This window comes from Pinus tabuliformis, chromosome J, assembly GCF_031772625.1.
Source record: "Pinus tabuliformis cultivar Carrire ecotype Pingquan chromosome J, CPIR1, whole genome shotgun sequence".
In the NCBI taxonomy this organism is placed as follows: domain Eukaryota; kingdom Viridiplantae; phylum Streptophyta; class Pinopsida; order Pinales; family Pinaceae; genus Pinus; species Pinus tabuliformis.
In genome coordinates, this window is record NC_142295.1 from 785,883,190 (window position 1) to 785,910,375 (window position 27,186).

General features: G+C 37.2%; 1 protein-coding gene across 2 annotated transcripts in view; it reads left to right on the plus strand.

The window, feature by feature from the left end:
* The window catches only part of LOC149229075 (Pseudouridine synthase family protein), a 380,432-nt gene that overhangs the window by 14,688 nt on the left and 338,558 nt on the right, over positions 1 to 27,186 (plus strand). For both annotated transcript variants that reach the window (XM_089378450.1, XM_089378449.1), the window contains exon 3: positions 27,076 to 27,103. In XM_089378450.1, the coding sequence (XP_089234576.1) occupies positions 27,076 to 27,103 (28 nt within the window). The remainder of the gene's footprint in view (positions 1 to 27,075; positions 27,104 to 27,186) is intronic.

Here is a 27,186-nt window from a genome sequence, read left to right on the forward strand (position 1 = left end):
AAAAATAAAATTATTGTATTGACTTGCTTCATGGGTTTCATGAGCAAGAGATTTTATTTTTGAGTCAAGACTCCCATTGAGAGTCTTTAGGATTTATTTGTCATCTAGTCATAAAATGTTAGAGTCATTGTCATGTAATGAAGTCATGTTACACTTTGTAAAAGGTCAAACTTGTCTATGAAAAGTATCCTCCAAGACCTTGTCACTTATCCTCTTCAAGTCAGCCTACAACGATGGAAGAAACTGCTAGAAGAAGTTGGCCTAACCACAAGTGATCATGTTAGCCTAAAGGACATGAGGAAAGGTGTATATATAAGCCACACTCGGCCTCACTTAGAGCAAGCAACTCGACAAGCATTCGATCAGGGAGAAGTGCAAGTAGAGTCCAACAAAAGAACTGCGAAGAAGGTATAGTGAAGCAAATTCTTCTGGGTATTGCGAAGTAGGGTTTCTTCTAGGATCAACGAAGAGAGGTTTCTTTTGGGGCAGCGAAGGAGATATTCTTCTGGGGCAGTGAAGAAGAGGTTTCTCCTGGATCAACGAAGAGAGGTCTCTTTTGGTGCAGCGAAGAAGAGATTCTTTTGGGGCAGCGAAGAGGAGGTTTCTGTTGGGACAATGAAGGATGTTTCTTCTGAGTAACCCAGATCAAGATCTAGAGACTGAGATTCCCTAGAGGAAGCCAGTGAGATCATAGAGACTGAGTTTCTCTAGAAGGAGCCAAGGAGAGCAGTTCGAGATCAAGAAGGAAGTCGAGAAAGGGAAGAGGCAAAGCATCAAGGTTAGTGACAAGGTTCTTGCGAGGAAACTAGAGTCAAGGATTTGTGTCATGGTCTTGGTACTCATCAATTGAAGATCTAGAAGAAGAATTTTGATTGTGTTTTCCTCTCAAGAGGTGAGAGGTTTTGGCCCTGGTTGACAAGCCTACATACTGTGTCACTTGTCTTTTATTGTGCATATTGGTAATTGTCTTTACGAAAAAGAACACAATAATAACATAATGAAGAAAAGACTATAAGCTAGGAAGTAAAAGTATATCACAAGAAATTATCAAGTAGAGAAATCTTTTAACTATTCATGCCCTAGATTTCTCAACATGGTATCATAGCTTAGGTGTTGAAGTCAAGAAGGGGCATTCAAGCAAGTAGACACACGAGAATCAAGCTTCAAAGAAGGATCATAACAAATCCAAGGGCTACCAAGGGCAAGATCTTTAAAACCCTAGATCGAAGAAATCTACAACAACAAGAGTCTTGAAATTATCTTCAAGAAGGAAGCAGGAAGAAAGATCGAAATCCTAGAAGAACTTCAAAGATCATCACTCATACATCACCGAAGAAGTGGAAGTTCTTCAAATCTAAGGAAGGTTAGATCGAAAGGCAATCTTCTCTCTATTGAAGCAAGGATCTCATTTGAAAAGGATCATCTGAAGAAACAAGTTTGTCATCAAGTTGAAGATTCTATCTTCACAAGTAAGTACCTTTTATTATAATCTAATCTAGTAAAAATGACTTCATGTTTCAAGGAGAACCATAAGCTGGTTGAGATATCAAACTTCCTTGCATGGAAAAGAAGGATAGACATAGTCCTCGAAGTAAATGAAGTCATTGATCATGTCCATGGAAAGGTCTCCAAGCCATCCCAAGAACAAGCATTATCTGAATACATGGAGAGGGATCTCAAGGCTCAAAAGATTCTTAAAAAATATATTAAAGATCCTCTCATTTCCTATGTAGTTGAGCTGGAGACATCTAAAGAAAGATATGATAAGTTGGTAGAACTTTTCTCTAAAAGCACGATAGGAAACATCATATCACTTAGATCTGATCTATATAAATTGAAGGTGTCAATGGATGAAGGGATATCGTCATGCCTCTCAAAAGCATCTCAAATAAAAGGTTAATTGCATGATCTAGAAGAGATGGTATCTGATAACGAAATGATCTCCGTTATTCTAAATGCATTGATTGATGAACAAGGTAACCTCATATCTACTAGGGAAGAGGAAGCTATCCCATTCATCAAATTATGGTCTCTTGCAAGGTAGAAGAAGACAAGTTGAAGAAAGAAAGTAACAAAAGATCAGATAGAAGGGATCAATTAGTGACAAAAAGAAAAGGAATATTTGGAAAGTTTGGCTATCCAAGGGAAAAAGAAGAACATGGTTAAGGAAAGATACTATGGTTGTCAGAAACTTGGGCACTATAGAAGAGATTGTCCTAAACGTAAGAGGGACAAAGAAGAAGTCCATATTACTGAGGAAGTGAAAGAACTTGAGACAAAGGAGCTTACGAAGGAAGAAGCAAAAAAATCTATACTATGACTGAGATGATCTTCTTCACTAGAAGGTACTTTTAACTTGTAATTTATAGATAGAAAGCATTATAAATAAGATAGGATACATCAAATTAAAAAATAGCATTTTGATAGAAGCATTAGAAGAAAGAGCTTGTGACATGAGAAGTAGAAAGGATGTTTGTGTGTAAGGTCCTATTTTTACATAATATATATATAGTTGCTGTTAACAAAATATGACGTCTATCCCAACCATTATGCCAGAATCCATAATTTACCTTAAATTTATCATTAAGTAGACATTGAATTTGAAAATTAAGTGCAGAGGAATACCTGGAAATTAGCTTGGAGATGTTTCCCAGTTTGTTCCCGCTCTTGTTACCAAAAGACCAAAACCTCCCAGCCAAGCTGAGCACAACCTTGGTACTCAGCTCCAAAATACTTCCAAATTGGAGTATTTTGGTCCCCCGTGCCCAAAAGCTTCAAGAATAATCGAATCTTCGGCTTTGATTCAGATCTCCTGTTCTCCTTCCAGTGTTTCTTTTCCCAAAATTCCCCCTCCTCAGTGGCTCTGCGTACTTGGGATAAATACCCTTCCTAGGCGGTCACCGCCCTCTTCCACCGCCCCTCAACAGATTTTTATTTGACATTCATAGCTTTACGTGTAATCAAAAGGTGAGGGTATGTATGTTTATATAGCTATGTTTGTTATGTTTAAACTTAATAACTTTAACTTTAATAAAATTTAATTATAATATATAATAAATGAATAATTATGCACACACACACACACACACACACACACACACACACATATATATATCAAATGTTTGTTGTATGAATTTAGAAATTTTAACTTATATATATATATATTAACAATAATTAATTTATAACTTCAATTCTATAGTGATTAATATTTACATTAGAAGGATTGGAATTGTAAATTTTATTTAACAACCTTATAAGTACGAAGTATTTAATATGTAAATTTTGAGTGTCGATTTTTTTTGGTAATATCGCTCCTCACTAATTTAGTTATTCAGTCATTTTTCATTCATTTAAACATTTTTCCTAATTATTTAATAAGTATACTAGTGCAAGACATGCGGGGTGTGCATATGTAGCTATCATATGCATACATCGTATGTCTGCTAATACTCTTTTGCTTATAGATCGAAATGGGTCATTACATACTTCCTTTCTTCAGAAAACTTTGTCCTGAAGTTAGGGTTTATATAATATATCAGTAATTGCTTTAGTGATTAGTGTGATGATGTAAGGATTGCATTTCAAGATTGAATTTTTGTTTGTTTGTTTGAACATTTAAAGTTTTATAAACTTAATAATCATTCCCTGCCCCAACTGGGATCCCAAGCTATTCTAGAATCATCCTATCCTTCCTAATCTCTTCCACTTCCTTCCTATTCGTCCTCTATTGGAGTATGCGATGGCGTCAGCTATACTGATCTAACCATTTATAGGCTCTTAAGGGTGTCAGCGTCGATTATATCGACCTGATTGCCCAATAGGCATTTGGCAGTCATCATCACACATCTAGGGGAGCGTGATTCGCACAATCCTCCCATGACTCCAGGTTTTGGAGGATAAAGAATGGGCAATATCTCCACCCCTCCTAGTAAAACTAGGGTCAACACCCTATCATGAAACCTTATTGAGTTTCAGTTATTCTTGAAGCTTTTGTCAGCACGTAGTCATTTGGTAACGATGTTATCTGTAATGAAAACACTTGTTTATACATTATAACATGAATCAATATATTCAAAACAATTCGTATTTAAATAACAGTTTCTGCATAATGCGTACATATTTTTATCTACAGTATAACATACTTGGCCTTACCTAGCTCATGTAATATTTAGCTTTCATGTTAACATGTAATCATTTTTTTATTTCTATTTCATCAATCATATCAGTATGTAGAAATGAAATAAAATTATAGCTCTCTCATCCATAACATAATTCATAATTTAGATTTCATCGTAAAGTTAATCAAATACTAGACTTCATATTCGTATTCATAATTCAACAATATTAATGTAAATAACATATCTCAAATTGGTATCCACGTACTAGTATAATTAAATAAATAACATATATCCTGTTCCAGTGACATAAAATTCATTTTTACATGTGATCACCATCAAATAGTTTTAAGTGTCTGATTCAAAGTAAATATATACAACACATGGGTTTAAGTTCTTCAAAATTGACACAAGTTGGGGTATTTTTGGCATATGATCTCCATATCTTCTTAAGTAGCCAATCCAGGGCTTTACTTGTCCCACTAGATCTTAATTTGGTCTACCAGATGGTTCCTAAGTTGTCGAACCATACGTTCTAGTATACGTAATGGTTCGACCGAAATGGTTCCCTCGTCCGTTACCTGCAGTTCCTTCCATTGAAGGTTATGCGATTTGTCAGCTATGTAATGTCTTAATCTATGTTGCACAAAACTTCAAAGAACTCGACGTTTCGGGCCGTACACGTACCCGAAACTCTGAAACTTGGCTGAAACTCGGCCAAAACTCAACTATCATGTAATCATCTATTAGAGTTTTTTTTTTTTGAATATGTCTACTCCTATATTGATACAAAAAATATTTACATAGAGGTGGCGGCCTCGAAAAGTCTAGCCCAGAGAGGCGGCATACTCACATTACATAGCTGAAAATTTGACCAGAAAGACTTGCTGTAGACTGACTAGAATACAACAGATTACATAGCTGAAAATTTGACCAAAAAAGACTTGCTGTAGTGCATGGACACAGAATGCAACATTGTCAAAACTGTAGATTGACCGGAGGTAATTCAGGGACCAAAACGGATTGTCTGGGCTTATGCTAATAAGCAAGGAAGCGTTGCCCAGGTCAAAACTGTAACCTGATCCAAAATGCAACTGTACCCGTAACTTAGAGCAACAGGGAAACAAAAACCAAAGAGCGCAGACCTGATTATGCTTCATTAGTGGTGGAAGGCGACTCTTCAATGATACGACACCCATAATTGAAGGGGTCATCATCATCAGAGGGATGGCCCTCTTTGCCTGAAGAACCGCCAACAGTTGGGACACTCGGACCAGCATGAGTTTGCGTTGGGACACTTGGACCTGGAACCTTATTCTGCTTGCTGTGCATCTGTGAAGTGCTAGGCGAGTCTTCTGCCTTCGTCTCCATAGTTACTCCTGGAGTTGTGGCCACCAGACCCCCAGTACCCTCGCGCAGCTCAATTGTGACAGAAGCAATGAAAGAGTGATTGCTGAGAGTGCAGGGGAATTGAAAACGAGCAGTGTGAGAGTGAGAGTTATGAGAGCTCGACGCTAAGCCATGATGCCCACGACCTCGTCCACGACCGCTCCTGGTAGCGGGATAGCGATCAGAGCCAAAGCCCGAGGAGTAAGACGAGGAATCCGTGGTAGAGGAGGAGGGCTGGCAGAGAACTCGCCCACGGGAGCTTCCCCTCCTGCAGCCCATTCGTTGGCGCAGTTTAGGCATGATGAAAGGAGCAGTAGGAGCTAAATTGACAGCAGGACTGTGCAGGCCGCGGGAGACTGAAAGGGGCAGAGCTTCAGCACGCAGAGGAGCGCTGAGAGTGACAGAGGCCGAGCGACACTTAAAATTGCAGGAAGGACTTTGGAAAGCATGAAATCCCGGCTGAGAATCAACACTACAATCCTGAGCACAACAATTAACCGGTCTGGACCGAGAGCAGGGCTCCGCGGCAGCAAGGGAGCAATACATACACAGGGGAGGAGCGTTGAGAAAATGGAGGAGCGCCATATCAAAAGGACGAGCAGGCAGGTATGGAGGAATGAGCTGCAATAACGCAACATTGAAGGAGCTTGCAGTGAGTATTAAGGCCGGCAGCACGCGAGGCCAGATGGCGGTGGGAGTGAGCCACGCGCCAACCCACCTAGCCGCCTTCGTACCATATGCCGTGCTAAACACCCGCATCTGGGAATCTATTAGAGTTAATATAGACTTGTTTTTCCTTTTAAATCGCTATCTATGGGTCGTATTTCCCTTTTTCTTGCAAGATAGTGTGTTATTCACTTATATATATATATATATATATATATATATATACATATATGATGTTTTGACTGACGTTTTGGTCGACGTTTTCATTTTTGGGATGTGACGTTTCTAAACGTACCCGTTTTGGAAACTCTGAAACGTTTCGGCGTTTTGTGCAACTTAGGTCTTAATATAGATGCATGAAATACATTATGCACTTTATGCAAGTGGGATGGCAGTGCAAGACGATAGGCGACAAGTCCAACTTTTTATTTGACATTCATAGCTTTACGTGTAATCAGGAGGTGAGGGTACGTATGTTTATATGGCTATGTTTGTTATGTTTAAACTTAATAAATTTAACTTTAATAAAATTTAATTATAATATATAATAAATGAATAATTATGCATATATATCAAATGTTTGTTGTATGAATTTAGAAATTTTAACTTATAAATATATATATTTATATACATATTAACAATAATTAATTTATAACTTTAATTCTATAGTGATTAATATTTACATTAGAAGGATTGGAATTGTAAATTTTATTTAACAACCTTATAAGTACGAAGTATTTAATATGTACATTTTGAGTATCGATTTTTTTTTGGTAATATCTTTCTTCTCACTAAATTTAGTTATTTAGTCATTTTTCATTCGTTTAAACATTTTTCCTAATTATTTAATAAGTATACTAGTGCAAGGCATGCAATGTGTGCATATGTAGCTATCATATGCATACATCGTATGCATGCTAATACTCTTTTGCTTATAGATCGAAATGGGTCATTACATACTTCCTTCCTTCAGAAAACTTCGTCTCGAAGTTATGGTTTATATAATATATCAGTAATTGCTTTAGTGATTAGTGTGATCATGTAAGGATTGCATTTCAAAATTGAATTTTTGTTTGTTTGTTTGAACATTTAAAGTTCTATAAACTTAATAATTATTCCTTGCCCCAACAGGGTTCTCAAGCTATTCTAGAATCATCTTATCTTTCCTAATCTCTTTCGTTCCCTTCCTATCCGTCTTCTACTGGATGCGATGGCGTCAGCTATACTGATCTAACCATTCATAGGATCTTAAAGGTGTCAGCGTTGACTATATCGACCTGATTGCCCAGTAGACATCTCACAGTGATCATCACATGTTTAGGGGAGTGTGATTTGCATAGTCCTCCTATGACTCCAGGTTTTGGAGGATAAATAGTGGGCAATACCTCCACCCCTCCTAGTAGAACCAGGGTCAACACCTTATCATGGAATCTTATTGAGTTTCAATTATTCTTGAAGCTTTTGTCATCACGTAGTCATTTGGTAACGATGCTATCTGTAATGAAAACACTTGTCCATACATTATAACATATGCATCAATATATTCAAAACAATTCGTATTTAAATAACAGTTTCTGCATAATGCATACATGTTTTTATCTACGGTATAACATACTTGGCCTTATCCAGCTCATGTATTTAGCTTTCATATTAAAATGTAATCATTCTTTTATTTCTATCTCATCAATCATATCAGTATGCAGAAATGAAATAAAATTATAGCTCTCTCATCCATAACATAATTCATAATTTAGATTTCATCGTAAAGTTAATCAAATACTAGACTTCATATTGGTATTCATAATTCAACAATATTAATGTAAATAACATATCTCGTATTGGTATCCACGTACCAGTAGAATTAAATAAATAATTTATATCCTGTTCCAGTGACATAAAATTCATTTTTACATGTGATCACCATCAAATAGTTTTAAGTGTCTGATTTGAGGTAAATATATACAACATTTGGGTTTAAGTTCTTCAAAATTGACACAAGTTGTAGTGTTTTTGACATATGATTTTCATATCTTCCCAAGTAGCCGATCCAGGGCTATGCTTGTCCCACTGGACTTTAATTTGGTCTACCAGACGGTTCCTGAGTTGTCGAACCCTATGTTCCAGTATACGTAATGGTTCGACCGAAATGGTTCCCTCGTCCGATGCGTGTAGTTCCTTCCATTGAAGGTTATGAGATTTGTCAGCTATGTAATGTCTTAATATAGATACATGAAATACATTATGAACTTTATGCAAGCGGGATGCTAGTGCAAGGCGATAGGTCCAACTTTTTCTAGAACTTTGAATGGCCCAATAAATCGGGGTAACAACTTTGTTCATTTTCCGAATCAAATAGTGATTTTGTTTGGTCTGATACAAATGAAAACTTGATCCCCTACTTCATAATTCCTATCTGTCCTGTGAGCATCAACATAGCTCTTTTGTCTATCTCCATGTTGCGGGGGAGCGCCCCCCCTCCCCCCCCCCCTCGAACCCGCTCCCGAATCGCGCTCCGGGCGGGAGCGGCTCGGGAGCGCGCTCCCTTAAAAAAATTTGCGCTCCCTGGTCTGTTAGGGAGCGACATAGGGAGCGATCGCTCCGACGCTCCCGGAGCGGTTTTTAATGCCTGGGAGCGATCGGGGAGCGATCGCTCCCGGACATTAAAAATCGCTCTAGGAGCGATTCGAGCCGGGCAGAGAGCGGTTCGGCGGAAAAAAAATCCGCCGGACCCGAAAATAAAAAAAAATTTAGAATTTTTTTTTGGTTTTATAAGCCCAATGGGCCAAAAAAATATTCATTCTAACTTCATTGAGCTTGAGTTTGGAGCTGGAGCAAGAGCAAAGGAGCGAGGAGCAAGTGTTGAGGAGCGAGGAGCAAGTGCCAAGGAGCGAGGAGCAAGCCTGCAAAGGTAAGTAATTTAGTTAGTTTAGCTGGTTAGGTAGTTAATTTAATTTAGCTGTTTGAGTTTAAAGATCATGTATTTAAATTAAATTAATTAATCCCAATAAATTAAATTAATTTGCAGATTCAAGAATCAAAACCCTACAAACATCAAACACCATGGACCTGGCTATATTTATTGGCATTTTTCTCTTCCTGGTCCCTTTTATGGTTATTATGGTGTTGGAGAGTAGGAAATGGAGGGGGCCCCAAACTGAAGAGGGGGATGAAGAAGCCGGAGAAAGTCAAATGGGTGAAAACCCCAGTGAGGAGGAGCTGGAGGAGGGTGAACATGACCCTCAAAAAACTAAACAAGACCAAACTCCATTGTGGAAATATGTTCACAGGGCTGAAACAGGGAGAGGGGGTGGAACCACTAAATTTCATTGCCCCCATTGCAACACTGATTACACAGGTTCATACACTCGTGCTAGAAGACACCTCTGCGGGAAAAGGCCATGGGATGGAGAGAAACAAATAGGAATCAAAACTTGTACAACGGTGTCAATAGCAGATAGAGCCAAATACATAAGGGAAGAGGAAGAAGCCCAATACAGAACAAAAAAATCAAGGGGTTTCTTTGAACCAAGCTCACAATCACAAAGAACTCCTTCAGCATCCTCCCAAGGCAGTGGATATGGACATGGAGGCACAGGGTCATCATCTTTAAGGCGTAGAACCATATCAGATTTCCTTGATGAGGGGTGTAGGAATGATGTGGATTCAAAAGTTTACAGGTTTCTCTATGCATGTGGGATACCATTCAATGTTCTACGCTCACCTTATTGGCACGAAATGGTTTCTGCCATAAATGATGCCCCTAAAGGATACAAGAGCCCTGGGTATGACAAGGCAAGAACCGTTGGCCTTGATCATGAAAAAGCAAAAATATCACATTCTTTGAATAAAATGACAAGTTCTTGGACTGACCATGGGGTGTCCATTGTATCTGATGGATGGACAAATGTAAAAGGCAAGCCATTGATAAGTGTTCTTGCTGTGTCTGTTAGTGGTCCCATCTTTCTAGCTGCACATGATTACTCAGACAAGTTCAAGACTGCCATCAACATTGCAGAAGCATTACTTGAAACAATTGAGCTTATTGGCCCATACAATGTCATCCAAGTCATCACTGATAATGCTCCTAATTGTAAGGCAGCGGGAGCAATTATTGAGGATAAATACCCGAACATATTTTGGTCTGGATGTTTGGTTCACACATTGAACCTTCTGTTGCATGATATTGTCAAAAACAAAAATGAACAATACCAATGGATTGGTAATTTGTACAAGAAAGGCAAACAAATGATAAAATTTATTACAAATCATAGCAATACCCATGGCCTTTTCCGCAGTCACTCGAGATTGGAGTTGCTGAAGATTGCGAGGACTAGATTTGGTAGCTATTACCTCACCTTCAGGCGCCTTTTGAAGGTAAGAGAGGCATTAGCTAACATGGTATCAAGTCCACATTGGCAGGTGTTAAAGGAAAGGGCTACAAATGTAGCTGACATGGCAGGTTTTGAAATGGTGGAGGAGGCCGCTCTTGATGGGCAGTTTTGGACAAGTGTGAGGCAGGTATTGGATTTCACCAAGCCAATTTATCACATGATTCGGTTTGCAGATACAGACAAACCAGTGATTGGCGAGGTGTATGAGCAAATGGATACCATGTTGGGGGAAATAAAAGACATTGTTCATAATAGAGATCCCAACTTGTACAAACTGATTCATGATTGCGTGTGTGAACGGTGGAATAGGCTTAACCTTCCACTACATTGCTTGGCGTATATCCTTACGCCAAAATACTACTCTACATCTTGGTTGGGCCAACCTGCAGCAGGGGGTGGGGTTAGGACCAAACCCCATTTAGATCAAGAGGTAACTAAAGGATATTTGGAAGCATTAGAAAAGTTGGTACCTGACAGGGAGGAATGTGCAGCTGTGCGCCTTGAAATAGGCAGATACTTCAGTGGCACTGGTTTGTATGGTAACTTCCATGCAATGGACGACAAAGATAAATTTGAATCTCTCACATGGTGGGAAACATATGGCGGCCACGGACTTTTGCCAAAATTGGCAAAAAAAGTTCTTTCACAGGTTGTAAATTCTTCTTCTGCAGAGAGGTGTTGGAGCACCTACATCTATATACATAATGTGAAAAGAAACAGACTCAATGAAAACCGAGCAGAAAGCTTGGTTTATGTGCACTACAACTTGAGGTTGTTGAGTCATTACTGTGATCGGGCTAATGAGGATCCCACACATAAAATTTGGGACAATCACCCAGAGGATGACAATTTGGAGGATGGCATTGTACATATTGAAGAACTAGAAGAGGAACTTGTAAGGGATGAAAATGAAGCAGCAGCCATGCCACCTCCACCTCCACCTCCACCATCCAGTAGCAGTGCTTGAGGTCCGAGTCTTGTTCCTTTGCTGTCGCCACCTCCATCTACACCCTCGCATGGAGGTTCTAGTTCTGGTCGTCGGTCTGTGCGGGAGACTCCTAGAAGACCACCACGACCTGCTTATACTCCTGGAGACTCTCGTGGCAAGGGCCACATGTAGATTTACAGTTTACTTGTCTTTTTTAGTTTCTATTAGACTTTAGTTTTCATAACTGTTGAGTTTTGAGTCCTTGACTCTTGACTCTTGACTCTTTCATATCATAATGATATTTTTTGTAAACATTATATCACTGTGACAATGAAAATTTGAAGTTTGAAGTTGGGCCTTGGCAATTATAACTCATTGGTAATGATTGTGAATTATGAATATGATGCTTTGTGAAAGACTAAAGTTGTTTCATTTCATCTCATTATTCATGTTTCATTTTATAAATTTTTAACATTTCATATCATGTTAACAGTTAGAAGTTAGGACTTAGAAATATCTTGATATTACTTCTTGTAATGGTTAAACTTAGCTTACAAGTACAACTTTGGTGATCAATGATGATAAATGTTATTGAATTTTCAATTCTGAAAGCTTGAAGTTGAAACTTTAATATTGAATTTGATGAATCATGATTTATAAGACTCAATATGTTGCAGTTGTAATATGTATTTTACTAACTTGTGGACATGGTTGATGACGATTATAATTTCTAGATGATTGATGTGATATGGTTCAATGATCAATCTATGTTTTTTTATGTTTTTTATGTCTAATTCATCATTCTACATGTTTTTGTTGACATATATGTATCAAAAATTAAAAAATATATATATATTTTTAAAAAATCGTTCCCGGATTTGCTCCCAAATCGGGAGCTTCTGAAAATGGTCGCTCCCGCTCCCCGCTCCCGCTCCCAAGTAACATGGGTCTATCTTGTGCCTCTTTCAATCGTTGCCTAATTTATTTCACCTGTTTTTCCATCTCTTGAATTAATTCTGGCCCTACTATCACCCGATCTTCTAACCTGTCCCAACTTAACGGTGTCCTGCAAGGTCTGCCGTACAATGCTTCAAATGGAGGCATCCCGATTGAACTGTGGTAACTGTTATTGTATGAAAATTCAACTAAGGGTAAATACTTTTCCCAGTGTGATCGCTGATCCATAACGTACATCTTCAACATATCTTCTAGTACTTGGTTCACCCTTTCTGTTTGTCCACCAGTCTCAGGGTGATAAACTGTACTTAAATTTAGTCAAGTTCCTAAGGCAGATTGCATACAAGTCAAAATCTTGAAGTGAATCGTGAATCTCTATCTGATATGATCTTAGGTACTCCATGAAATCTGATAATTTCAGCAACTTCGTAAGTATCTCTTACGGGAATGAAATGGACGCTTTTCGTTAATTTATCCACTACAACTAGAATGGCATTGTGCTTTTGTAGAGTAAGAGGTAGCCTGACGATAAAATCCATAGAAATTATCTCCCATTTGGTCATAGGAATGTCGTACGGTTGCAGGAGACCTGCTGGGTGACAATGATCAGCTTTCACTTGCTAACATTCAAGACATTTTGCAACGAATTGAACAATATCGTGTTTCATGCCTGCGCAAAAGAAGAGTTTCTTTGTATCATCATACATTTTCTTTACATCAGGTCCTAGGATGTGCGCAATGCAATGTTCTGTGAGCTTCCTTAAGGATGGTGTTTTGGAGGTCCCCATTATCAGGAATGTACATCCTTTCATGGAATCGCCAAATTCCATCATCTTCTAGTTCATATCCCTCAAACTTAGGTTCTTTTGAATTTTTACTATCAAGACTGGATCTCACTTTTAAATACCAATTATATCTTAAGAGATGTTCTAGTATTCACCGCCTTAAGTCTACCTTGATAGGTATGAGGGAAAATATCTGAGGTCTTCTGTTTAAAGCATCTATCACTATGTTCTCTTTTCCTTTAATGTATGAAATTCCAAAGTCATACTCACTTAGGAATTCACTCCATTGTCTTTGCCTAGCATTCAAGTCTCTTTGAAGAAACAAATATTGTAGACTTTGATGGTCGCTTTTGAGCATAAAGCTTCTCGCTACTAGATAGTGTCTCCATATCTTTAAAACTAGCACTACAACGACTAACTCTAAATCGTGAGTGGCGTAGATTTCTTCATGATGCTTTAACTTTCTTGAGGCATACACTATTACTCCTCTATTTTGCATTAATACTGCACCTAATCCTTGCTTGGATGCATTAGTACATACATGAAAATCTTTGTCCATATCAGGGAATTGCAAGATTGGTGGACTGGTCAACAATCTTTTAAGTTCAAAAAATGCTCTATGACATTCCTCAGTCCATTCATATCTAACCGCTTTACGCTGGAGGGTTGTGATAGGTTTTGCAATTTTGGAGAATCATTTCACAAACCTTCGGTAGTAGCCATCTAAGCCCATAAAGCTTCGCACTTCATGTGCATTTTTCAGTATTGGCCATTCCATGATTACTCTTACCTTCTTAGGATCTACTGAGATTCTTTCACCAAATATGATATGACCTAAGTAATGAATCTTCTTCTGAAAGAAAGAACATTTGGATAACTTTCTGTATAATTGGTGTTCTCTGAGACAAGATAATACTATCCGCAAATGTTCTCCATGCTCTTTCTCATTTTGGAATAGATGAGAATATCGTCTAAGAAGACTTGTACAAATTGATTGAGATATTTGCGGAAAACGCTATTCATAAGGTTAATGAATATTGTTGGTGCATTGGTCAACCCAAATGGTACCACAATGAATTCATAATGTCTAAAGCGTGTTTGGAATGCAGTCTTATAGATATCTCTTTCCTTAATTCTTAATTGATGATAGCTTGATCGTAAATAGATTTTTGAAAAGACAACAACTCCTTTCATTTGGTCGAAGAGGTCATCAATTCGAGGCATTGGATACTAATTCTTTACTGTAGTTCGATTTAAGTCTTGGTAGTCTATGCATAATCGCAAGGAACCATCCTTTTTCTTGACGAATATTACAGGTGCACCCCAAGGTGAAATACTACGTCAAATATGTCCTATATCCAGTAGTTCTTTCAATTGAATTTGTAATTCTAGAAGTTCTGGAGCTGTACTAGGTTTCAATTCTATTGTGAGATCCAGCTCTCTTTCTGGAGGTAATCCTGGTAGTTCCTTCGGAAAAACATCTGGAAATTCGGATAATACTAGATATTGTTCTAAGGATGATCCTTTCTATTTGCTTACTTCTTGAACTGTGTATACCTGACAACCTTTTCTTAAACAACGCTTCATTTGCATTGCTGAGATGAAGCATAAAGATACTTTTATTTTATGACCTTGGATTTGGATCGTCTCTCCTACATCATTTATACCGAGAATTGTTTTCCCGTAACAGTCTACCCATGCTTGATGAGCTTCTAACCAGTCCATCCCTATGATGAGGTCATAAGTTCCTAGGGTTATGACATAAACTTTTAACTTAGTCAAATAGATCGTTAGATCAACTTTGCATTCCTCAACATTTAAATCTACGGGTTGGAGTTCTCCTGAGGCCATTTCTACCTGTCTGAAATTGTTTTGCTTGCGAGCTATCAACCCACATTTATTTAATGCATATGACGAAATGAAACTATCAGTTGCACCCGTATCAAATAAGATTTTGAGTTTTATGCCATTAATAATACCTGAGGATTCCACTACAGTGGACTGATGTGCTGCCTGGTTATCGCTGACTACTGCATGGATTCTATGATTGCCTTGGGTATTTGATGATGGTTCCTTTCTTGTTCTATGCATTATACTTGAAGCTTTCGAAAAATCACGTTGAAAATGCGGTCCTCCACATCCCCAACAATTAACCTGGGGTGATCCCCGTGAGTCAAATTGCAGTTTTTTAAACAAGGAACTTTGTTCTCTTCTGCCACTTCCTCTCATGTTTCTTCCTCTATTAGCATTTCCTCGAGATTTCCATGGACTTGTATTTGATGATTCAACAACTATAGTATTAACTACCATGGGGGCTTTTGCTCCTGCTCCTCTTGTGGTAAATCTATTACCATAAGGAGGTGGTCTCGAGCTACTTCCCTTGAAGAAGTTTCAGGGAGTCTTTCCTGGAAATCCTGGCTGTAGAGGTTCTGTTGGCCTGACATTCCTTTTTATCCCTAGATGCTCCTTTGCATAACGACCACATTCAACTGCTTCGACTACTGATGATGATTTCCACATCCTAACCATGGCCCTGATGGGAGAGTTTAATCCATATATGAAGCACTTAGCTTGACATTCGTCAAAATCTAAATAATGAATATATTTCACAAGCTCCATAAACCTCACCTCATATTCCTTTATTGTTTTGTTACCTTGGACTAGCGTATGAAAGGCCCCTGCTTGCTGCCCTTGAAAATATGGAGGTAAGTACTTGGCGCGGAATCTTTCCTCAAACAATTCCCAGTGAGCATTATCCGCTATGAGGTGTAATTGTTTTTCTAGATTCCCCCACCAAATCAAAGCACTTTCCTTTAACTGAAATACGACAATTTTTGTTTTGGAAGTAGAAGAGTACTCTCTTAGCGCAAAACATTTGTTCATTACTTCTAACCATGCTTTAGCACGTTCTCTAGCTCGTCCTCTTGAAAATTTTGGGAGTTTAACTTTCTGCAGCTCCTTAGAAATATCTTCCTTTGATTGTCCATATTCAGAACTTTTAGGTTCCGTTGAATTTCTTTCTTCAATTGAGGTTGCTTTTCTTTAGTATTAGCTATTGGTGGCCCTTTTAATGTTTCCAATATGGCCTCCAATGAGCACATTATAACGGTTAACTCCTGTGCTGGAGTGATTGGTGTTGATGATGGTCTCGTTGGTGGTGGCGATGGAGATGGTGATGACGACGGTGGTGGCTTTAACGATGGTGATGCTACCCGATCATGTTGTCGTCATTGATATGTTCTTACAATCGTAGCTTTTTCCTAGATACATAATAAAATTATTAAAATCTGAGGTATGAGTTAAATTTAATAAATATAATTTTTGTAAATTCAAGCTCTCATATGGGTATAGTTTTTTGTTGTTGCTATTTTTCCCTACTAGGCAGGTCTTACTGGTATCGAGGTCAAGGAGGGTGGTATCGCTACCTCCTTGGCCTAATGCATGATGTTCTATCCTAATACGTAATAATTCTTAGCAAAATGCATGGGTCTTCTTAGACCATAGTATTACTTTGTATTATTTGCCTAGATTGAATTTATATAAAATTGGTCTTCTCAACATTTTTCTCATGTACATCTCAATCTCACATTGACAAGGACAAGAACGATGTTGCAAGCATGTTCTTAAAGAAATGGGGTTAGGTTGGAATATGTGATACCATAATGTAATACTCGTTTCGAAGGTATAATTAAAATAAAGTGAGAATATAATTATACAAATCAAAAGATAATGAAATGAGAATAACATTATATCAAAAGTTCTTATATTGAATACAATAATTTAACTAATGAAATAAATAAGTAAATAAGTGATATTTTCAAAATCTTCCTCTAATAAATTATAATAATTACATCTTTTTAATTATTAATCTAAACCATATTAGGTTTATTATAGTCAAGATTGTATTTTAAATGGTACCATCACTAAATTAAAAAAATGTGAATCCTCATTTTTAAAAATTGACTTGCTTCATATATCTAAATTACGTATACGAATATATATGGAGGATTGGTTATAAATATATAAAGCATATGAATTGATTAAATAAGAAAATTAACTTTTCACTTATTAATTTTTTTTTATCTATTTAAGAGTCCAATTTTACCAATTTATACACAGAATTACTAAATCAATTTAAAATAAATAAAGTGATGAATATAATATTAATTAGGCTAGACTATTACACAACGATATCTTACATAGACAACCCTATTATTATTAATAATTAAAGAATATACCACCCATAAAATACTCTAGATTTGCCTTCCTAAGTATACAGTTACGTGTGATATCTAAATTCACATGCAAGGTTATACAACTAATTATCTATGAATTACTTAACAATTAATTATCACAATTGCTTTCGGTCAAAGATTCCATAATCTATAATGGTATGTGCCTTGGCCATGGTTCATTAATATTTTAATGATGAAAGGGGTACATTTGAAATTAAGTTCTTTTAAGACGGCCATGTTAATTTTAGGTATGTTCTATGCTGATAACAAATTTACTTCAATTTATGATAGTAAAAAACAGATAGAACATAAACATAAATCGCAGAAGACAAGCCAAGACAAGAGGACACAAGATGTGGCGCCAGCCAAGGACAAACCCCGATGTGGGGAAACCCTTGATCAATTCTTCTTATATGTTCTTCAATAGTTCAATAGAGAGAGAGACAATACATATACATCAGAAGTCAACATTTTGACTTATCTAAATAAGAGCAGAGATCTTCTCTAAGAAGATGTCACATGAGATAGCTAATCTGGACACAGGTGATTCCATCACCTAGGTGTACCTATCTGTGCTGCACCTCACTGTGCTGCACCTAATCATCATGTTGGACCTCATTACTATGTTGCACACATCATATCATGTACATCATCACTGTGCTGCACCATGTTGCACCATCACTGAGTTGTACCTCATACTTATAACTATCTCTAACACCATGCAACATCCAACTGTTGCTTCTAAAACATGTTGCTTCTAAAATCGTGAAGTCACAACACATAATTGAATTTCACAAGTTAGAAACGGAAACAATCGGAGGCTGGCTAATATGCAGAAGCTTGAAAACGAGATTTAATGGGCGTATAAGGTCTCGCAGGGTTCTAACTATCCTCTGATACCATATGTAAGGTCCTATTTTACATAATATATATATATATATATATATATATATATATATTAAGGTCCTATTTTATATAATATATATATATATATATATATATATATATATATATATATATATATATATATGATAGTTGTTGTTAACAGAATATGACGTCTATCCTAACCATTATGCCAGAATCCATAATTTACCTTAAATTTATCATTAACCAGACATTCAATTTGAAAATTAAGTGCAGAGGAATACCTGGAAATCAACTTGGAGACGTTTTCCAGTTTTTTCCTGCTCCAGTTACCAAAATACCAAAACCTCCCAGCCAAGCTGAGCACAACCTTGGTACTCAACTCAAAAATACTTCCAAATTGGAGTATTTTGGTCCCTTGTGCCCAAAAGCTTTAAGAATAATCGAATCTCCAGCTTTGATTTAGATCCCTGTTCTCCTTCCAGTCTTTCTTTTCCAAAAACCCCCCTCCTTAGTGGCTCTGTGTACTTGGGATAAATACCCTTCTTAGGCGGTCACCGCCCTCTTCCACTGTCCCTCAACAGGTTTTTATTTGACATTCATAGCTTTACGTGTAATCAGGAGGTGAGGGTACGTATGTTTATATAGCTATCTCTGTTATGCTTAAACTTAATAACTTTAACTTTAATAAAATTTAATTATAATATATAATAAATGAATAATAATTATGCATATATATATATATATATAAAATGTTTGTTGTATGAATTTAGAAATTTTAACTTTTATATATATATATTAACAATAATTAATTTATAACTTTAATTCTATAGTGATTAATATTTATATTAGAAGGATTGGAATTGTAAATTTTATTTAATAACCTTATAAGTATGGAGTATTTATTATGTATATTTTGAGTGTCGATTTTTTTTGGTAATATCTTTCTTTTCACTAATTTAGTTATTTAGTTATTTAAGAAGTATACTAGTGCAAGACATGTGATGTGTGCATATGTAGCTATCATATGCATACATCTTATGTATGCTAATACTATTTTGCTTATAGATCGAAATGGGTCATTATACTGTGTTGATTTCTGGTAGCATTGGATGTGCTCTAAGTCTCAAATTTTGCAGGGAGGCTTAGACACATGTATTCCACAATACCTAGAAATTGTTTTGGGAAATTCCACCAAGAGAGTTTTATTAAAATAATTAATTATTTTTAATGGGTCCCTAAGTCTAAACTTAGGAAATTAAAATAATTAATGGCTATTAATCTAAACTGTGGGTGTAACTTCTAGAAGAAGACGAAGATAGAGTCCAAATGATCTTAGCCATTGATTATAATATAATCTGGGCCATTAGTTCTCAACTGGAGGATTATAAGAAGGACATCAATGGGCATTTGGAAAAGACACTAGAGGTAGATACTCAGTTACCCGAGTAAGATCGATTTTCTCACTGGTCGAAGTTCGGCAAGAGAAAATCGAATCAGAGGGAGAGTTGCAAGTGAGAAGGAGAGAGAGGTTTTCAGCATCAGTCGGGAGTGCAGGAGCAGAAGACACAGAGTAGACGAAGGACAACGCAGAGGCTGTGACGCAGAGGAGGGACAACGCAAAGGCAGTGTGACGCTGGGATTGCGCAATCCCCACGTAGAAGCTGACACAACGAGACACAGAGGGGGAAATAGGTCCTCTCCTGGATGAGAAACTCGTTGAGAAGTATCTGTAAAGTTTCTCATAGAGAATTCTCTTCTATTCTGTTGGTTGTATCTTGTACATGAGATTTTTGCTGAAGATTAATAAAGAAACCTTCATTTGCTGCACTGATTTTCGCACATTGGGTTTTTCCAGAGACAATTGTCCAAAAATAATTGTCATCGTGATTATACTTGTGCTAGTATTTTTCTTTGCATTCACTTTCCGCAGTATTTTAATTGTGAAGGTTGCAGTAGAATTTGTTTTGATATTTGCTGTAGAAACGTTGTGAATAACTTATTTTTGAGTTAATAAGTAGAAGAAATAATATTAATCATTGCAGTTGGATTTCTATTTAGAAATTTTCACAGTCTGGAATAAATTCTATTGTTTACAAAGAATGGGAGCTCTTGGAAACCTCATTGAAATCTCAAAAGAAGTAGAGGTCATCATCAACTAGGATCATCATACTATAGTCAATAAGGAAACATTTGCGAGGTGAAGATATGAAAGATCCTCAAGCTTCTTTGATGGAATCCTCATCAAAGGATTCATCGATCTAGAAAGGAAGCAAGAGTTTCATTAGGAATTCCAACTTGTGGGATTCAAGAATGGTATGATGACATAACAGGAAAGCAGGTCTAAAGGATAAAGTTCTTTCGTTCAAATGAAGCTGCTACAGGAAGTCTGGATGACCAAAAGGAAAGATGAGGTATGTATGCTTACATAGATTATTATGAAAGTCATGTCATATGGTTGTAGATAATATGGATCACTATTTCCATCTTGGGAAATATGATCAAAAGAAGAAAGGATCTCCTCCTCTGAAAGATTGCAGAAAAGCATAAGTCGCACTAGATGAAATCAACATAATATGTTCTCATATGAATCATGAGGAAGCTGACTACAATTAAGGAACTCTGATTAGAAGCTCCTGGGAATGAAGTGTGTGAAAAGAAAGGAGGAGATCATAAAATATGCAACAAAGATAAAAGGCATTCAACATCTGAGACCAAGAAGAGTTGACTAGAATATCTCCCAGAAAGATATGAAGACTTCGACATGAGTCGGAAAAAGGTGGAGACCCTTAACAATGGATATCTTTGGGAAATGTGTCAATCTGCATGCAGGATGCTGATACTTACAGGAAGATGTCATGATGAAAGACCATCATAAAGGTAATTTTGATTTAGTGTTCATCTCTTATTTTTGAACTAATATCTGGATGGGCTTATGTAGGACTGCCAAAGGGAAGATCTGTGGATGACTTCCAGGAAAACCATAGTGTTCATCTCTTATTTTTGAACTAATATCTGGATGGGCTTATGTAGGACTGCCAAAGGGAAGATTTGTGGATGACTTCCAGGAAAACCATATTGAAGGATGTAAGATCCTTTCGGAAAATATGGCATGAAAGAAAGCAAAATGACATGAAGCAAAGCCAAATGGAAAACTGATGGATCACTTTCTGATGAAATGAGGACATGACTAACTCATGGATGAAAGTGATGGATGGTCTATGCCCTATGAAGAAGTCCTCGAAAGATGAAGACTCCATGACAAAAGAAATTGATGACATCGAAGAAGAGAGGAGTTCTTCAGGCAGCTGGTTGTTCCACATGAGGAGCTGCTGTAGGTCCCTAGTTAAGAGGGAGCCTGAAAAAGAAGTTTCTTACTTGGAAGAAACTTGGAAATTCCTAAGCCAAGAGGGAGCTTAGGTACATTCCTTTTTGGTAGGAATGAGTACATTCCTTTATTGGAATATGTCCTCCCTATTTGAGAGGGAGAGATAGACATGTCATTCTAGTTTTCACTTGGAAAGACAGAATGGAGGATTGGGTAATCATTTGGCATCCGATACTCTTTGAGGATGAGATAGGGCATCCAATAGGAGAGTAGTCGTGGAGGACCGATATTCTTTGAGGGCTGGGGAGTCCAAGATAAGAATAGTCCTCATGGAACACACCCTGAGTACCCGGGCAGGGATGTTCCGAGAGAGACAATGATGAGAGTGTCTATAAATCATTGGTCTCGCCAGCATTGAGCTCAGATCTTGTGGAGATAAGGAGCTGTTAGTCAAGGCCTTGCTATGTAACAATGCTAGTTGATATGATGCTATACAAATGAGTTACAAATCCGAATTCTTCTTATGAGAAATTCTTCAGATTGAGAAAGTCCAAGTACCATTATGAATACCTCCCTAGTTAAGAGGGAGTGTTGAAAAGTGTAACTAGGTTTGGTCTTCATAATGACATGTAATTATGATTTTATGTAATGAGATGTAAAGAAGAAAAATAAAATTATTGTATTGACTTGCTTCATGGGTTTCATGAGCAAGAGATTTTATTTTTGAGTCAAGACTCCCATTGAGAGTCTTTAGGATTTATTTGTCATCTAGTCATAAAATGTTAGAGTCATTGTCATGTAATGAAGTCATGTTACACTTTGTAAAAGGTCAAACTTGTCTATGAAAAGTATCCTCCAAGACCTTGTCACTTATCCTCTTTAAGTCGGCTTACAACGATGGAAGAAACTGCTAGAAGAAGTCGGCCTAACCACAAGTGATCATGTCGGCCTAAAGGACATGAGGAAAGGTGTATTTATAAGTCACACTCGACCTCACTTAGAGCAAGCAACTCGACAAGCATTTGATTAGGAATAAGTGCGAAGTAGGGTCCAACAAAAGAAGTGTGAAGAAGGTATAACGAAACATATTTTTCTGGGTATTGCGAAGTAGGGTTTCTCCTGGGATAAATGAAGAGAGGTTTCTTTTGGGGCAACGAAGGAGAGATTCTTTTGGGGTAGCGAAGAAGAGGTTTCTTTTGGATCAACGAAGAGAGGTCTCTTTTGGGGCAGCGAAGAAGAGATTCTTCTGGGGTAGCGAAGAGGAGGCTTCTTCTGGGACAATGAAGGAGGCTTCTTCTGGGTAACCAAGATCGAGATCTAGAGACCGAGATTCTCTAGAGGAAGCCAATGAGATCATAGAGACTGAGTTTCTCTAGAAGGAGCCAAGGAGAGCAGTTCGAGATCAAGAAGGAAGTCGAGAAAGGGAAGAGGCAGCGCATCAAGGTTAGTGACAAGGTTCTTGGGAGGATACTAGAGTCAAGGGTCTGTGTCATGGTCTTGGTACTCATCATTTGAAGATCTAGAAGAAGAATTTTGATCGGTTTTTCCTCTCAAAAGGTGAGAGGTTTTGGTCGTGGCTGACAAGCCTACATACTATGTCACTTGTCTTTTATTGTGCATATTGGTAACCGTCTTGATGAAAAAGAACACAATAATAACACAACGAAGAAAAGACTATAAGCTAAGAAGTAAAATTATATCACAAGCAATTATCAAGCAGAGAAATCGTTTAACTATTCATGCCCTAGATTTCTCAACATCCTGAGTCCTAACCAACGACTACATAGAACCAAAACCATCTGCTTCTAAAAGTTTATAAAATACTGCATACTATTCAGTAAAAGAGCAGTAACTGAAATCTCTTGATTGCTGTTGAAATGATACGATGGTTTGCTACTGAAATCTCTAATAGAGCACACACTGGAGCACATTGCACACTATGCCTCTATTACATTATGACTCTATCACGCGGAGTAAACTGAAACTGAAACCATGCCTCTATTACCTTCTCGACATATGAGTTGCGGGCCTGAGCAGTGAGAATTCAGTTATGGATCGACATTTAATTTTTAACCTAACTAAACCACATAGTGAAAAATGTAGGAATCCTAAAAGTTAAAACCCGCGCTCGTCGAGTTGAGGGTTGAAAATTGCCTAAATTTCAATTAATCGTTGAGTCGTAAGTCAAATTCGCGTTGACCATGAGTCAAACTCGGTCAACGCGGGTTTGACTCGCCCAGAGTTGAATCAGATCGTTTGAGGGAAGAGCAGAGTTTGACTCGCGATTAATCACGAGTGATTGAAGATTCATGTTTCACTGATTTCTTCTTGTTTTTCCAGGTTATGACCACCCTCTTTACGCATGCAATTAACCCAAAAAGATTGCCAAGTCTTGCAACTCTGATACCACTGTAATATCCCCAAGTAGAGATACTAGTAAAATAACAATATTTTTAAAATGAGGGCACAACATAATTTTAAATTTTAGTTGCATATAAAAATCATGAATTACAACTTTGAAAATTACTTGTTGAAATAAACACAAATCTGAAACTGTCCATTGGATTTTATCTCCAATTCGAACTCCAAGCCTGATGAATGATTGCAGCCTAGAAAAGATGATGTGCTAGGGTCTCACAAATTGAAGCTCTTCCACTGAAACACACCCATCCGATTAGGGGGCGTCCATTATGTCTTTCTGAAACTAGGAATACTTAAGTTTGTCAAAACTTAAGCCCAAAATTATAGCAGTGTAGGATAGAGAACTCACAATGTCTATCCTACCCAGCTATCAAATCGACCTTCCCCCTTTAGCAATTATGGAAGCCGAATTACCCATGCAAGATTGCCTTCAAATTCTATGCATTTAGGTTAACTAATGGTGAACTAGGATGAGATGGCCATGCACATGGCTAAGGGAGTACACTTGAGTTCAAATGAAGGAGAAGTGGAGAGAAGAAGCACGTGCTTAGTCTAGTGGAGATACTCTTATGTTAAACTGTTATGAAGTGGGAGTGTAAAGCCCTAAATTTCAGATTTTTACTAGGGTATAACCATTCAGAATATCAAAATTTATCAATTTGATTTTGAGTACCTACTTAGGTTTCTGTGGTTGAAGATACTTTTGATTTGCTGGGCTCTCACTCATGTTTTCGCTCCTGTTACCAAATGATCAAAACCTCCCTACCAAATTGGGTATAGTCTCAGTACGCAGCTCCAAAGTACTTCCAGTTCGAGGTACTCTGGGCCCCGTGCCCAAAATTTCAAGAACAATGAAAGCTCAACTCATTCAATACTGACTTGTTCATAATTCTTCCTCTCTGTAAAAATTCTTCTCCCCCTTGTTATGGCCTCCTCAACCCCTTTATATGCTTCATTCGACTGTCCCCATCTCTCCACTGCCCCTGCACAATATCTTCTCGGCTCTTCTTTACTCCTTGCCACCTGCAATGCCTTAGGCTCTCTCTCTCTCTCTCTCTTATGTTTAAAGAGTATTTATAGCTTACGTGTCTCATCACCTTTATTATTTCCTTTTTAATTTGATAGGTGTTATTTTATGTTTATTTGGGTCTTGTTTAGTTAATATAATGTCTCATGAATACATTCATGGTTTTATTTGTAATTTTAATATTTTACTTTATTAAATATTTAAATAATTTTATTTATTTATTTAATTAAATCAATTAAATTAAATTTATGTTTTATTTCCTTTAATTATGTATATAGATATATACGTATACGGGTGTTATGTATCAAAGACTTCACTTGATATATTTATTATATTGTGGTAAGCTAGGAATATACTTAGATAAAATTTATTTATTAACCTAAATTAGATATTTTCCAATATTAAACGGTATGTATACTAGTGCCGTGTATGCGATGTATGCATATGTAGCTATCATATGCATGACTCGTATACATGCTAATATTTACATTCTGTTTGTAACTGTAGGAAAGTCGTTACATGGAGAGACAAAGGCATGCACCTAGTTAACTAGACCACATGCTTAGTTATCTCGCCATGCATGCACGTGCTGTAGTTAACTCCAAAAAAGTGCCAACTCATTCCTACATTAGTGGATGCGTCCCAATGGTCTTTAGTTCACTCATGCATGCGCTTCAAATAACTCCCAGTCATGCTTAGTGTTATCCATGCACATTAATCCTCGTGCATGCACCCTAACCCAATCTGGCTCTGCTTCCTTTTCCTCTTGGGTAAGCCAAGGAAAGGACAGCTGATTAGCTGTTAGTTTTCCTGGTTTGAGTTGGGGACATTACAAGTTAATCCTCGTATTGAGTTGTTTTCCAAATTAGAGTCAATGTTCCCTGAAAATTTCAACCCACCTACCATAGATGCAAAGGCTGATTTAAGCTCTAATAATGATTATTTTCTACACTGCAGTAGTAAAATATATCACTCTTGAAGAACTGGGCTTTTGGAGCCTACTGTTAACCTGTAAAGAATCCCATCTACAAGGTCCTTCTTGTTTACAATAGCCCCTCTTATGGCTGATTTTTACGACTCTTTACATCCTACCTGCTAACCCACTAGCCAGGTTGTATTCCCAAGGTTGGCACTCACTTGAATATGCCAAATTACGTTATAGAAGGAACTTTGGCTTCCGCCTCCATGCATGATTTCTTGTTCTCATCTTTGCCTATTACCTTTTTATCACACCAATATTCAAGAGACTTTAGCACAACAGTCAATAAAGCAAAATAAACCTGTTCTTTAGTTGGCTTAGATATATTTTTTTATTAGGGAAATATCATCTCCTAAACCATGATTCATGAGATGTCAATAGAATTGCCATCAATACCATATGAAATGTCCTCACATAGACAAGTACACAGAGTTGCAGACAAGAGATTTGTATATTCAATATTGCACAAAGTTGCTTTGGCATTCCCACAGTTTCTCACTACTGATTTGTACTTTTGAGTCCTCCTGACATAATTCTTTTGGTCATCCATGACATTAAGAAAATTATCTTATTTTATTTATCTCATCTCTCAGTTGGCCATTAGCTTAGCTTAATTCAAACTGTGCTAATTGTAGTTAGGTTGGTTTATTTACATAAGATATGAGCTAGCCTAAGATTACTACAGTTGGCTTAGGATGTAGATTTATTAATAATTTCCAAAATGTTTAACAGTTTCCAATCTTCTTAAATCATCTTTGAAATACTTTAATGTATGTTTAATTCATCACTCAATGAGTGCTAAATCAATTTCATATGTAGTTTTATGTTTTAATTATGTGACATCATCTTTCAAAGCTGAAAGTTGAAAATCAGTCCTTCCTTTTAATAAATGTTGATGACTGAACACTGGTCAACATACTTTAGATTCTAGAAAGAGAGAGGCAACAGTTAAGTGGTTATATCTGGGAAAATTTCTTAATATTGGAGCAGTTGGTTGCAGCGGATTCACAATGACCAGGTGAGCTTTCTGTTAAACTTCCAGATTACATAGGATTTTTGTGGCACATGGAGAGTTAGCGGGCAACTTGCAAGTACCATCTG